The sequence below is a fragment of the Mytilus edulis genome, unplaced genomic scaffold (genome assembly GCF_963676685.1).
Source record: "Mytilus edulis unplaced genomic scaffold, xbMytEdul2.2 SCAFFOLD_262, whole genome shotgun sequence".
NCBI lineage: Eukaryota > Metazoa > Mollusca > Bivalvia > Mytilida > Mytilidae > Mytilus > Mytilus edulis.
In genome coordinates, this window is record NW_027268642.1 from 1 (window position 1) to 12,822 (window position 12,822).

Below are 12,822 nucleotides of genomic sequence, written 5' to 3' on the forward strand. Positions count from 1 at the left end.
GAAAATAAAGTTTTCACAGAATTTTTTTCCCTGTATTCACGAATTCGACAGGAAAAATTAAGGCCTAATGCATTATTTCTGATAAACAAAGGCCGATGCCATTTGTCTTCTATGAAAGCTTCGTTAATAAATAACAATTTGACTATTCGTACCCACATGCGGGTACGCGCAGACACTGCCAAAATATATCAACCCACATTGAATTGTAATTTCATTAAGTAAACAATCAATGTCAGTTTTTAATTCTTATACCACAATAATTAATATATTATTAATATAAAACAATACATCTTAAGTAAACTAATATTTAATACCAAACAAGCATTTGGGTTTACGATTGCATTTCTTTTTTTAAAGCAAGCAACTTGTTTTAGTATTATAGATGTCCAGCAGATCTTCTAATATTTCGATAAATATCGGCTCGGGTTCGGAACTTGAATACATGTTTTACCTGACTCTTGGGTTGAATTTTAGAAAGCGGAAAAACATGTCGTCTTTGAAAGATATAGTGGTTTTATATCAAACATTGAAACGTGAATGGGACAAAAAACCACAAAATTTAGATAGATGCGGAGAGTTGCTGATCAAGTTGAAGGTACTGTTAATTTGACAAACGGATCAGCATGGATCAAACAATTTCTATTTCTATTGTTTTTGTATTTTCAAAACTGTATAGTCATAACACCCCCCTCTCAATAATTTACAATTTTGGTTGAAATTTCTTCGATTCCGTATAAACATGGAAATTAAGGTGGTTACACCGCATTCATTTGAGAATTCCTGTAAATTACATTGTACTTACATCTATATAATGGTACACAGGTACTAGACGTTCTGTCAATAGTATAAAAATATTGGCAATTGGAAGAAAATAGTGTCCATATATATAATATAGAGAAGGCTTCCAATGTCAAAATCTATATTATATATATTGACACTATTTTCTTCCAATTGCCAATATTTTTATACTATTGACAGAACGTCTAGTGCCTGTGAATGGTACAAGGACCGGTAACTCTGCAATTGTTTTTGCAGGAAAATGTGCCTACTCATATCCAAATTATCTTTTGATTACTCTTGCGATTTCTATATTTTTGTCCAATATTTTTGTTGGAAGCATGTGATGTTGTTATATGATTTCATTGCCACTGGGGTAAATGTGATCTCCGTAAATGTAGTATCCAAAGATGGCAGACAATGTTTCTGGTCAATATTTCTTTGTCAGTTCTGTAATAATTATGTATTATTTTTTCAGTATTTTGTGTTTTTTAACATGTTTCTTAATTGGAAAATGAAAAACTTAGCGTTTTTTCATAGATCAACGGCTAAATGAGAAAACAGCAGTCCAAAATATTGTTATTGGAAGTACATGTATTTACAAGTACATGTATTATGTGAAAATATATTGATCAGACTACCCATTCTGTATTTCTATATATAGTCATGCATATAGTGAACTAGAGGAAGAAAATCTAGTAGCATATTTCAGATGAAATATGGGTTGGAATCAGGAATGGAATATTACTTATAACAGAAAAAAAAGTACCTAGTAAAAATTGAAATTGAAAACGGACAGTCCATTCAACAAAGGCTAGATAAAAATCTAAAAGACATCAAACGAATTGATAACAACTCATATTCTTGACTTGGTACACAGGTTTCCTTGATTATGTAGAAAATGGTAGATTAAACCGGGTTTAATAATTTATAGCTAGCTAAGCCTCTCACTTGTATGACAGTATCATATAATGCCATTATATTAACAATAATTTATTAGCAAAACAAACATGATAGGTAAAAATGTAAAAGCTTGAGGTACAACAGTTAACGTTGTTTTATAATCTTAATTACTATAATACAAATTTTAAACTATCTAAACAAAAAAAAACAAAAATGGCATATGATACAGACAGTCACACTTTATAGATAAAGTTCATGAGCGACAGTGTTCTCCCCAGAAATTTTAGATAGTATCACATGTGGTGTAAAAAAAATTTCAATATCATTTGTCGTGTAGCGGTGATGCTCTATTTCCTTTATGTTATATATGTTTCACTTTGTATTGTTCAATTCATAACTGAGAATACAATTAAGCTATAACCATGATAACAGTTGTTCCAGTTATGTTTTCTTTATTCATTTATAGTTACAGTATTATTTTTTTCCTCTTGGGCCAAATAAAAATAATTATATATGTGCGGTTCCAGTTACCCTATCTACCCAACTAAATGAATGGTTTTATTATAGTGCAACCTGTATAGTGTATATTATATACAATTCTAAATATCTAATTTGTTTATGAAATTCATTGTTCATGGTACCCAAAGAATTAATCCCAGTTGTTTCTTTATATCAAAATAATATATATATTTTTAACAAAGTTAATCTACTTTAATCAGCACTAGAACACACCCGCGAAATTGCGGGCATATACAGCTTGTGAACTGTTGTAGGATGATTTTTTTGTAAAAAATATTATTTATGGAGAATTTCATAAAAGGTATCAAAAGCCCTCTCCCTTTTTCCAAAGTCCAATATTTGTTTCCTTTCTATTAAATTCAATTATTTTCGTGTTTCTGGACTCAGACAACAATTATTCTTCTCCTTTGCTACAATGCATCTTTTGGTTAAAGTCAAATCAAATCAAAAATTTAAACCGCTTCAAACATGAAATAAATGTAACTGCTTATCTATAGACCATTATTGGTCTAATAAAATATGCTTCAAGGACAATCAATCAGCGCTTTTTCTTTTGAAAACCTTATTAACATGCAAATGGTAGGATATGAATCTTGTATAAATGATTAAGACCTACTTAGGCTAAGTTGAGGGGTGGTCGGAGGGATCCTGATCCCAAAATCCCGGGCTTAAAAACATGAAATCCCGAGATGCAGAATTTAAAGAAATTCATATCCCGAAATCCTGAAAATTGAAAAATATATTCCTGGATCCCGTAAGGATCAATTGCAATCTCCAAATACCAAACTTAAAACACCCAATGCCGACGTCCCGAAAAAGGTCCTGCCTGCCTCTAATCTCTACCCTACATTCATTTTTGCCAAATCACTACTTTCACTTTCAACAATAAGTTTTTATGCCCCATTTATGGGCATTATCTTTTTTAGTCTGTGCGTGCGTTCGTTCGTCCGTCTGTCCCGCTTCAGGTTAAAGTTTTTGTTCGAGGTAGTTTTTGATGTTGAAGTCCAATCAACTCAAACTTAGTAAATATAGTGCCGATGTGGCATCTGTGTACTATGGACACATTCTTGTTTCAACATAAACATTTCAAAGAAAACAGAAGACAGAATACAGAGAGTCTCTATATATAAAAGTAGTTTAATCGTAGTTTACAACGCGAAAAATAATTGTCCTCTTTAAGTAGGTATAATAGTTGTGGTTCTTGCGATCTAAACACCATGCCATGATATGGAGAATGCTCTGATTGGCTTATTTATTTTTCATTTTGTTATCTATCATACAATTGGTTGTACTTGTGCATGTTTCAAACCAGAAGTCTTATCTATGACTAAAATTCAGTCTAATGACGGAATCAATATCCGGACTCCTTATTGTCGTTTTTCTACAAAAATAACTCAATCTGAATAATCATAAGAATGGATGACAAATGCGACTATGCATTTTACCTAAAGAACACAGAGTCATGATGATTAATTTATTGTGGAAGGAAGAGAAGCGACACACAAAATGAGGTCTTCTCGTTTAGTAGTATAGATGACCAGCATGACCAGTATACTGAAACAATGCATTTAAAAAAAAAGCAGCCTTCATCGATACACAACTTTCTTTTCAAACTGTCAACCTCTAAACCCCTAACCCACTCATGCCTTTAAAAAGAGATAATGACAGACAAGAACTGACAAGTCACAAGGTTTTTGAATAGGATATACATGTACTTGCACATACATGTAAGGTGGAATTCAGTAAGCTTTTGTAAATGTGATGAAACAATGTCTTAACACTTACCATGGTGAATTGTTTTCTGAAAATGTATAATTTTTGTTTATTTGCAAAAATATACAAATTATATGCCATGAGCTTAACCCTGCTGCTGAAGCATATTGATTCCGTTAAATGTAAGGTAAGCAATGATCACAATTCACAAGTCGGGGTGACGATCAGGGAAGGGTGGGCGGGAATTTGCCCAAAAATTGGTCATCAGGTGCCAAAAGCATCAATTTTGATGATATTTTTACCTTTTTCTTGTCCCTTAAGACTCGAGATGCTGGTATAGGTATCCAGCTGTAGTCTGCGTGTAGGGCTGACCCCAGTTAACAAATTGAACCCAACAGTTGTTAGCAGTCCGATATGCGGTTTAAATAGAACAAAAGAATTGGACCTCTTGTGTTTAGAAGGTAGAAAAGTGAAATGAACTTTGTATACAGTTGTCAAGATGTCACAAAAGGTACTTTCCGTAAAGTCATTATAAATATTTGCATTCACGTTGTTTTATTTTCATATTGTACAATTGTTAACAATGCAACTTGCAAACAATCGTTTTTAAATCGACCATAAGTCAAGCTGTTACGTCATTTAGGGGGTCTCCTAATAAACTGCTACTTTTTTTTGCCCGCCATAGAAAAAATCTGGGAAAAATTACAAAAATTAAGAAATAAATTGTCAATCGTTTAAGGGGGTTCGCGGGTCTAAATCATTTATATAGGATTTCTCTATATTTTTCTATAAATGAACTTTATCTTATAGTTCATAGAAAATTAAAATAAAAAAGTGGGGTCACCGTTCATTTGCGCTCACAATCTGCCTTCGAAAGAAGCATACATTTTTGTAAAGGTGGTTGAAGTAATACGAGAAATATAGGTAATATCGAAATAAGAAAAGAAATTTATTACAGAAATCGCTCAAATTTTACAATAATTTAGTTTAAGTACAGCTTATATGGAAATTATATTAAAAAATATATGTCACCGATGAGTTAAAAAAGATATTTCAATTTTAAAGCCAAAAAAGGTCATTTTTCGACCAAAGGGAGATAATTTGGAACTTTTTCAATGATGTACACATTTTAAATGTCATCTGGGGCCAACACGAATTGATTGTTTTGAATGATTTTTGTACCATATGATAAAGTAACAACTACAAAAGGTAATAAATAAAATTTGTGGTGAAAAACAAATGTTTAATTTTTTCTGAAATTTTTATACCCTCGAGCCTCCTTAAGACCATTCCCAAAGTGGCAGACCTAAATTTGACATTTGGACGCAATTTCAAAGTTGGATGTTATATGACGGGGTTTTGTTAATTAATTTACGCATCGAACACACCCGTCCTATTTATGTAACATCACATGACTTTTAAGTGATTAAAACTAATTTTTTTTTAGATAACAAGTACACACCCGTGATATCGCGGGTCCGTGACTGCATGAATTAAAGTATATAACTATGCCTAAGCCTTATTTTAGTAATTAGTATTGTCATCTGATAAAGTCATGTCGATTATAAGATACAAAGTTTTCTCTGCTTTCAAATCTTTCTGTTTGAACCCGTCGACCTGGAACTTATCAATTATTGGTAATATTAATTATTTGGAAAACAAAAGGTCCTGGCTATCCAGGAATGGAGTATTTTTTAATGAACAGCATTGTCCTATATTAGTTATCTTAGAAAGTCTTGCTGATTGCTGAATAAACTACAATAGGGAACAATTTGACAATGATTGAACTTATTAGTGTCAGCCCTTTGATTATGACCCGTGTATATAGCAAAATCCTAAATACACCGTTTGGTGGTGCGCCTGTCAAATGCGGAACGTACAGATAAGGTAATAGCTAACAGGTGAATATACTATTGGTATCGGTATCGGATTCGACCCGGAAAGTGTTAATTATTGGCAATATTAATTATGTGGAAAACAAAAGGGTCTGGAGTGGTGTAATTTTTAATCTACACCATTGTCCTAAATTAGTTATATATAGAGTTGAATTCTTTGATTTGTCGTTTTTACCCGATGACGGCTAACAAATTGGACCTCGTAATTTTAGTATTATAGATATTTGCATGTTTGACATGTTTTTTTCTGAAATAATTACAATTACACCGACAGTCATAATTTCTGTATTATTTTAAAAAGTTTTGTTATACATATTGTTACACCTTATATATATAGTTATACAGTAACCCCAGACTAAGAATTGGTTGACCATTGTGAAGTTGAATTTTTGGTGTAGCATAGATTTATATCGTTGTATTCCTTTTGTTTGTGTTAACCAATTTACGTTCAGAATTATTTTTTATACATCATTAATTGATCTTGTAATTTCTTGTAATTTAGTTTGCGTCTTATTTCTTTTGTGTCATATTCTGGCTATGTTTGTGTTCGATCATACAGTATAATAAGTTGGTAGTTGCCCGCGAATGGATTCTTTTTGCATGAACCCCTGAGGGATTTATGCTTATATATTGGCGAGTTTTTAATGTGTCTATGGGTCACTCAATATCTCTCGGCCGGAAGTCAGAATAAAGTTCTCGGAACGTCTCAAAAGTTTTCGGTTATTTATACAGGTTCTTTACATGTTGTTATCTACGTCTTTGATATGGTACCTTGATGGCCCTTGACGACGCAATTATATTTGTTTTAAAACGACCACTGTAAACTGTGTGTATCTGGGTCAATTATAACGTGGTATTGTCTGTTGTCTCCATAACATGTAAACTAATTATGTTTGAAGATTTAACTACGTGATATTGTGTATTTTTGGGTGAGAACATTCTGGTTAAAATATTAATATTAGATCGGAAAACAGAAAGATAATATTCTGATCAAAAGTATTTAATTTAATTAATTTAATTAATTCAATCGGAATCCAAGAAATATATACTACAAAATATATATACTGTATTTATGTTTCTGAAGAAACTAACAATGATTGAAATCAGAATATTTTCAGAGTTGCAATTAAGAAATAAGTATTTTATATGACAAGATACTCTGCTTTGGTACTTTTAAATAATCATTTGTAAAAGGAAACATAATAATTAAATCTTAATAAATCCTTACAAAGAAAAATGTTTAAAAACAATAATCATTATATTTCGAAGTTAATTATTTCATACCATTTTAGTATGTTTCATGAGTAATTGTTATTAATTTTTAGCTCACCTGGCCAAAAGGGTCAAGTGAGCTTTTCCCATCACTTGCATCCGGTGTCCTCGTCCGTCGTCATTAACTTTTACAAAAATCTTCTCCTCTGAAACTACTGGGCCAAATTTAACCAAACTTGGCCACAATCATCATTGGGGTATCTAGTTTAAAAAATGTGTGACGTGACCCGGCCAACCAACCAAGATGGCCGCCATGGATAAAAATAGAACATAGGGGTAAAATGCAGTTTTTGGCTTATAACTCAAAAACCAAAGCATTTAGAGCAAATCTAACACGGAGTATCTGCCTTGAAATTTTCAGATGAATCTGACAACCCAATGTTAGGTTGCTGCCCCTGAATTGGTAATTTTAAGGAAATTTTGCTGTTTTTGGTTATTATCTTGAATATTATTATAGATAGAGATAAACTGTAAACAGCAGTAATGTTCATGTTCAATGTTGAAAAATACTGGGAGGATGAATGGGGAAATAAGTGCTTTTTCAGTCATAAAGACAGTAAAAGTGCAGATGTCTCTGTTATGTTTAAAAAGGGTCTGGATTTTGTTGTGCATAATTCTATTATTGATGATAATGGTCGTTACATTATTTTAGATATACATGTATAACAATTTTTTCACAAAGATTAAGTTTTGCATGTTTGTATGGTTATAATACAGATGAACCTTCATTCTTTGACACAATAATGCAGAATATTTTAATCTTTAAAAACACCAGTGTTTTATTATGTGGTGACTGGAATGTTGTATTAGATAAATTTATGGATACATATAATATCAAACATAATAGAAACCCTAACTCCCGTAAAAAAATTGATTGATTGAAATCATTGATGTTTTTGAACTACTTGATCCTTGGCGTACATGCTATCCAGAAGATAGGAAATATACCTGGCGTCAGTCCTCACCAATAAAACAAAGTCGCTTTGATTATTTTTTAATTTCAGAAGACCTTTTTTCACTTATGAAGAATACCATTATCATTCCTGGTTATAGAACAGACCATTCGGCAATTCTTTTCAACTTCTCAGCTTGTTTAGAGAAACGGGGCAAAAGTTATTGGAAATTTAACTCTCAGTTACTTAGAGATGCAGATTATATGAAAAGGGTTAAATCATGCATTAAGAATACTATTTTGGAATACCATCTGTCAGGTGATATTGAAAATCTTCTTTCTGTTGAGTTGTCATGTAATGATCAAACATTTTTTGAAATATTAAAAATGAAGATTAGATCCTTGTCCATAAATTACAGCATTAATAAATCCAGAGAGGAAAAACATGTCACTCTCAAACTTGAAAATGATATTTTATATTTTGAAAGTATTATGAATCATTCTCCAAATGATGAGGTTCAAAAATCTTTATTTGAAAAAAAACTTGAACTAGAAAATTGTAGAAAAAAAAAGTGTACAAATTATTTTTGTAAATTAAAAAAGAAAAATTTTATTAAGAAAACCATAACAGAACTTATTGATGATAAAGGTCAGCATATTTCAGAGCAATCAAAAATTCTGATGGAACAACAAAATTTTTATAAAAATTTGTACTCAAGCAAAAAATTAGATTGCAATGATACATAATTTTTATACGACAGCAAAAATTAAAATTTTTAGTTTTCACACTCTAACTTTAGACTAGTAAAAGTAAATAGAAATCCATGAAATTTTAAGACAAGGTTAATGACCACAAAAGGAAGGTTGGGATTGATTTTGGGAGTTTTGGTCCCAACAGTTTAGGAATGAGGGGCCAAAAAAAGGGCCCAAATAAGCATTATTCTTGGTTTTCGCACAATAACTTTAGTATAAGTAAATAGAAATCAATGAAATTTAAACACAAGGGTTATGACCACAAAAGGAAGGTTGGGATTGATTTTTGGGAGTTGAGGTCCCAACAGTTTAGGAAAAAGGGGCCAAAAAGGGGCCCAAATAAGCATTATTCTTGGTTTTAGCACCATAACTTTAGTATAAGGAAATAGAAATCTGTGAAATTTAAACACAAGGTTTATGACCATAAAAGGAAGGTTGGGTTTGATTTTGGGAGTTTTGGTCCCAACAGTTTAGGAATAAGGGGCCCAAATGGTCCAAAATTGAACTTTGTTTGATTTCATCAAAAATTGAATAATTGGGGTTCTTTGATATGCCGAATCTAACTGTGTATGTAGATTCATAATTTTTGGTCCCGTTTTCAAATTGGTCTACATTAAAGTCCAAAGGGTCCAAAATTAAACTTAGTTTGATGTTAACAAAAATTGAATCCTTGGGGTTCTTTGATATGCTGAATCTAAAACTGTACTTAGATTTTTGATTATTGGCCCAGTTTTTAAGTTGGTCCAAATCGGGGTCCAAAATTAAACTTTGTTTGATTTCATCAAAAATTGAATAATTGGGGTTCTTTAATATGCCAAATCTAACTGTGTATGTAGATTCTTAATTTTTGGTCCTGTTTTCAAATTGGTCTACATTAAAGTCCAAAGGGTCCAAAATTAAACTAAGTTTGATTTAACAAAAATTGAATTCTTGGGCTTTTTTGATATGCTGAATCTAAACATGTACTTAGATTTTTGATTATAAAGATTTGCACCAATAGCAAGAAATTTTCAATTGCACAGTATTGTGCAATAACAAGAAATTTTCAATTGCACAGTATTGCACAATAGCAAGAAATCTTCAATTGCACAGTATTGTGCAATAGCAAATATTTTCAATTACTCAGTATTGCACAATAGCAAGAAATATCTAATTGCAATTTCAATTGGAGTTATCTTTCTTTGTCCAGAATAGTAGTTGAATCAACTTAAATCTTTGTTTTATACAATACAGATATATAATTAATATTTCAATTGGAGTTATCTTTCTTTGTCCAGAATAGTAGTTGAATCAACTTAAATCATTGTTTTATACAATATACAATGTATATTCACTTTTTCTACCAACTGATAAATTAAAACAATATTTACCATTCAGTGATAACAAGCACTTTATTTTACATTTTAATATTTTATGATGTATTTAAATGAGTAGTTTTTGTTGCAAACTCCATTAGAAATTTGAATTGAGATCAGTTTTGGAAAAAGGGAAAGGGGGATGTGAAAACAAATGGGGGTAGGGGGTTAAATTTTTCTCATTTCAGATTTCATAAATAATAAGAAAATTTATTTAAACATTTTTTTGAGAGGATTAATATTCAACAGCATAGTGAATTGATCAAAGGCAAAAAAAATATTTTAAGTTCATTAGACCACATTCATTCTGTGTCAGAAACCTATGCTGTGTCAACTATTTAATCACAATCCAAATTTAGAGCTGAATCCAGCTTGAAGGTTGTGTCCATACTTGCCCCAACCGTTCAGGGTTCAACCTCTGGGGTCGTATAAAGCTGCGCCCTGCCGGAGCATCTGGTTTAATACTCCTTTAATATCCTCCATTTGCGTTTTAGGTTTTTTACTCGACTCATTACTCTTTTTGTCTTGCTTGCCCGGTGTTTTATAAAGTATTTATTAATCTGAATCTCGATACAAAATCATATAAAATGACACTTTCGGTACATGATGGACAAAACCAATGCAAAGTTACGCAACTCGGGTTCGCATACTTATTTTTATTTATTTTGTTAATCAATCTATTTCCGGTATTATGTAATATTTATCGTCATGAACATTGGTGTTTTTACTCGCTGAACATTGGTTTCTTTTACATAAATTTATTATCTTTATACATTTTGAACATGTTGAAATTAATTCTATATTTCTGTTGGATTTGAACTTTGTCTTATATATTTTTTTACTTGTCCATGTGCAACCCAGACAAAAATAATCCGGTTGTTCAAATGTACGAGTCGGGCGAGTCGGGCATAGCATTTCCACACCCCTGAATGTATATTCACTTTTACTACCAACTGATAAATTAAAACAATCTTTACCATTCAGTGATAACAAGCACTTCATTTTACATTTTAATATTTTATGATATATTTAAATGAGTAGTTATTGTTGCAAACTCCATTAGAAATTTGAATTGAGATCAGTTTTGGAAAAAGGGAAAGAGGAATGTGAAAAAAAAATAGGGGGGGGGGGGTAAATTTTTCTCATTTCAGATTTCATAAATAAAAAGAAAATTTCTTCAAACATTTTTTTGAGAGGATTAATATTCAGCAGCATAGTGAATTGCTCAAAGGCAAAAAAAAAATTTTAAGTTCATTAGACAACATTCATTCTGTGTCAGAAACCTATGCTGTGTCAACTATTTAATCACAATCCAAATTTAGAGCTGAATCCAGCTTGAATGTTGTGTCCATACTTGCCCCAACCATTCAGGGTTCAACCTCTGCGGTCGTATAAAGCTTGTGCTTGCGGGAGCATCTGGTTTAATCATAACATTAAGCTTACAGAAGAACAAAGTGATCTTTGTGAAGGAAATTTAACTTTTAAGGAATGTGTTGAATCTTTAAAAATTTATGACAAATGGTAAAAAGTCCTGGTTCTGATGGGTATTCTGTAGATTTTTATAAATTTTTTTGGAAAGATATTGGTCCCAATTTGTCTTTAGATCTCTTCACTTTGGATATGCGGGGGGGGGGGGGGGGGGGGGGGGGGGGGGGGGGGGGGGGGGGGGGGGAGGGGGGTGTAAATTTTCTGATTTTCAGTATCAAAGTATAATAACTTGCATTCCTAAAGAGGGAAAAGACAGACAGTATATTAGTAACTGGCATCCTATAGTCTTTTGAATACTGATATGAAAATAGCTTCTGCTGTTATAGCTAATAGACTTAAACCCCGTTTTACCATTTATCATAAGTGACACACAAAAAGGTTTAATTAAAGACAGATTAATGGGTGAGAACATAAGCCTTTTATATGATTTGATGCACTATCTTGAGGAAAATAATAAGGACAGGTCTTTTATTACTTGTTGATTTTGAAAAGGCATTTGATTCCTTTGAATGGTTATTTTAAAAATTCGTTGAAAGCTTTAATTTTGGGCCTTCTATATGTAGATGGTTTGAAACTTTATATACTCAGGGGCATCAAGTTGTGTTATAAATAATGGACCACATGTCTAAGTTTTTTCATTTAGAAAGAGGTTGCAGACAAGGAGATCCTCTTTCTCCTTATTTATTTATAATTGGGGTTGAATTATTATTCTTTGAAATTAAAAGGTAATCCTGACATAAGGGGAATTACCATAAATGATAATGAATCTCTTTTAAGCATATACGCAGATGACACATTCCTTATGTTAGGATGTAGCATATTTACCTGACGATATCAAGAATTTGGTATTTAGTCAAATCTTAACCTGAAATTGTGATTCTAAAATTTATTAAATGTCAGCAACATGTCGAAATATTTAGGCTTGAAATAAATATATTTTGGATAAGTTAATGCAAGCACACGAGGTGTATAGTGTCTTATACGATTACAGGTTTGTAATGTTTAACAACCATATTATATCAGTGTGTAAACACTTATATTATGAGCTTTGAAAGTCAAAAGTAGTTCAAGCATTTTTCTGAGTAAGTGTTAAAAAATTTCAAACAAATATTCTTTACTGTGGTTAGCATTCAATAGTCGTCAGTATCTATAGATTAACAACTTGTGGTTATATTGATAATTAAGAATCTTCCTTGAAGGTGGTGCACGAATTCGCAGCTAAATAACTCGATGATGTGTCATTTGTATACAAGAG

The 12,822-nt window shown here is 31.7% G+C and overlaps 1 protein-coding gene across 1 annotated transcript in view; it reads left to right on the plus strand.

Moving 5' to 3' along the window:
- Positions 1–460: 460 nt before the first annotated feature.
- LOC139508164 (26S proteasome non-ATPase regulatory subunit 8-like) overlaps positions 461–12,822 on the plus strand; it is a gene marked incomplete at its 3' end in the record, with an annotated part of 48,978 nt that continues 36,616 nt past the window's right edge. The window contains 1 exon segment of the mRNA XM_071295912.1: positions 461–595. Coding sequence (XP_071152013.1) covers positions 488–595 — 108 coding nt within the window.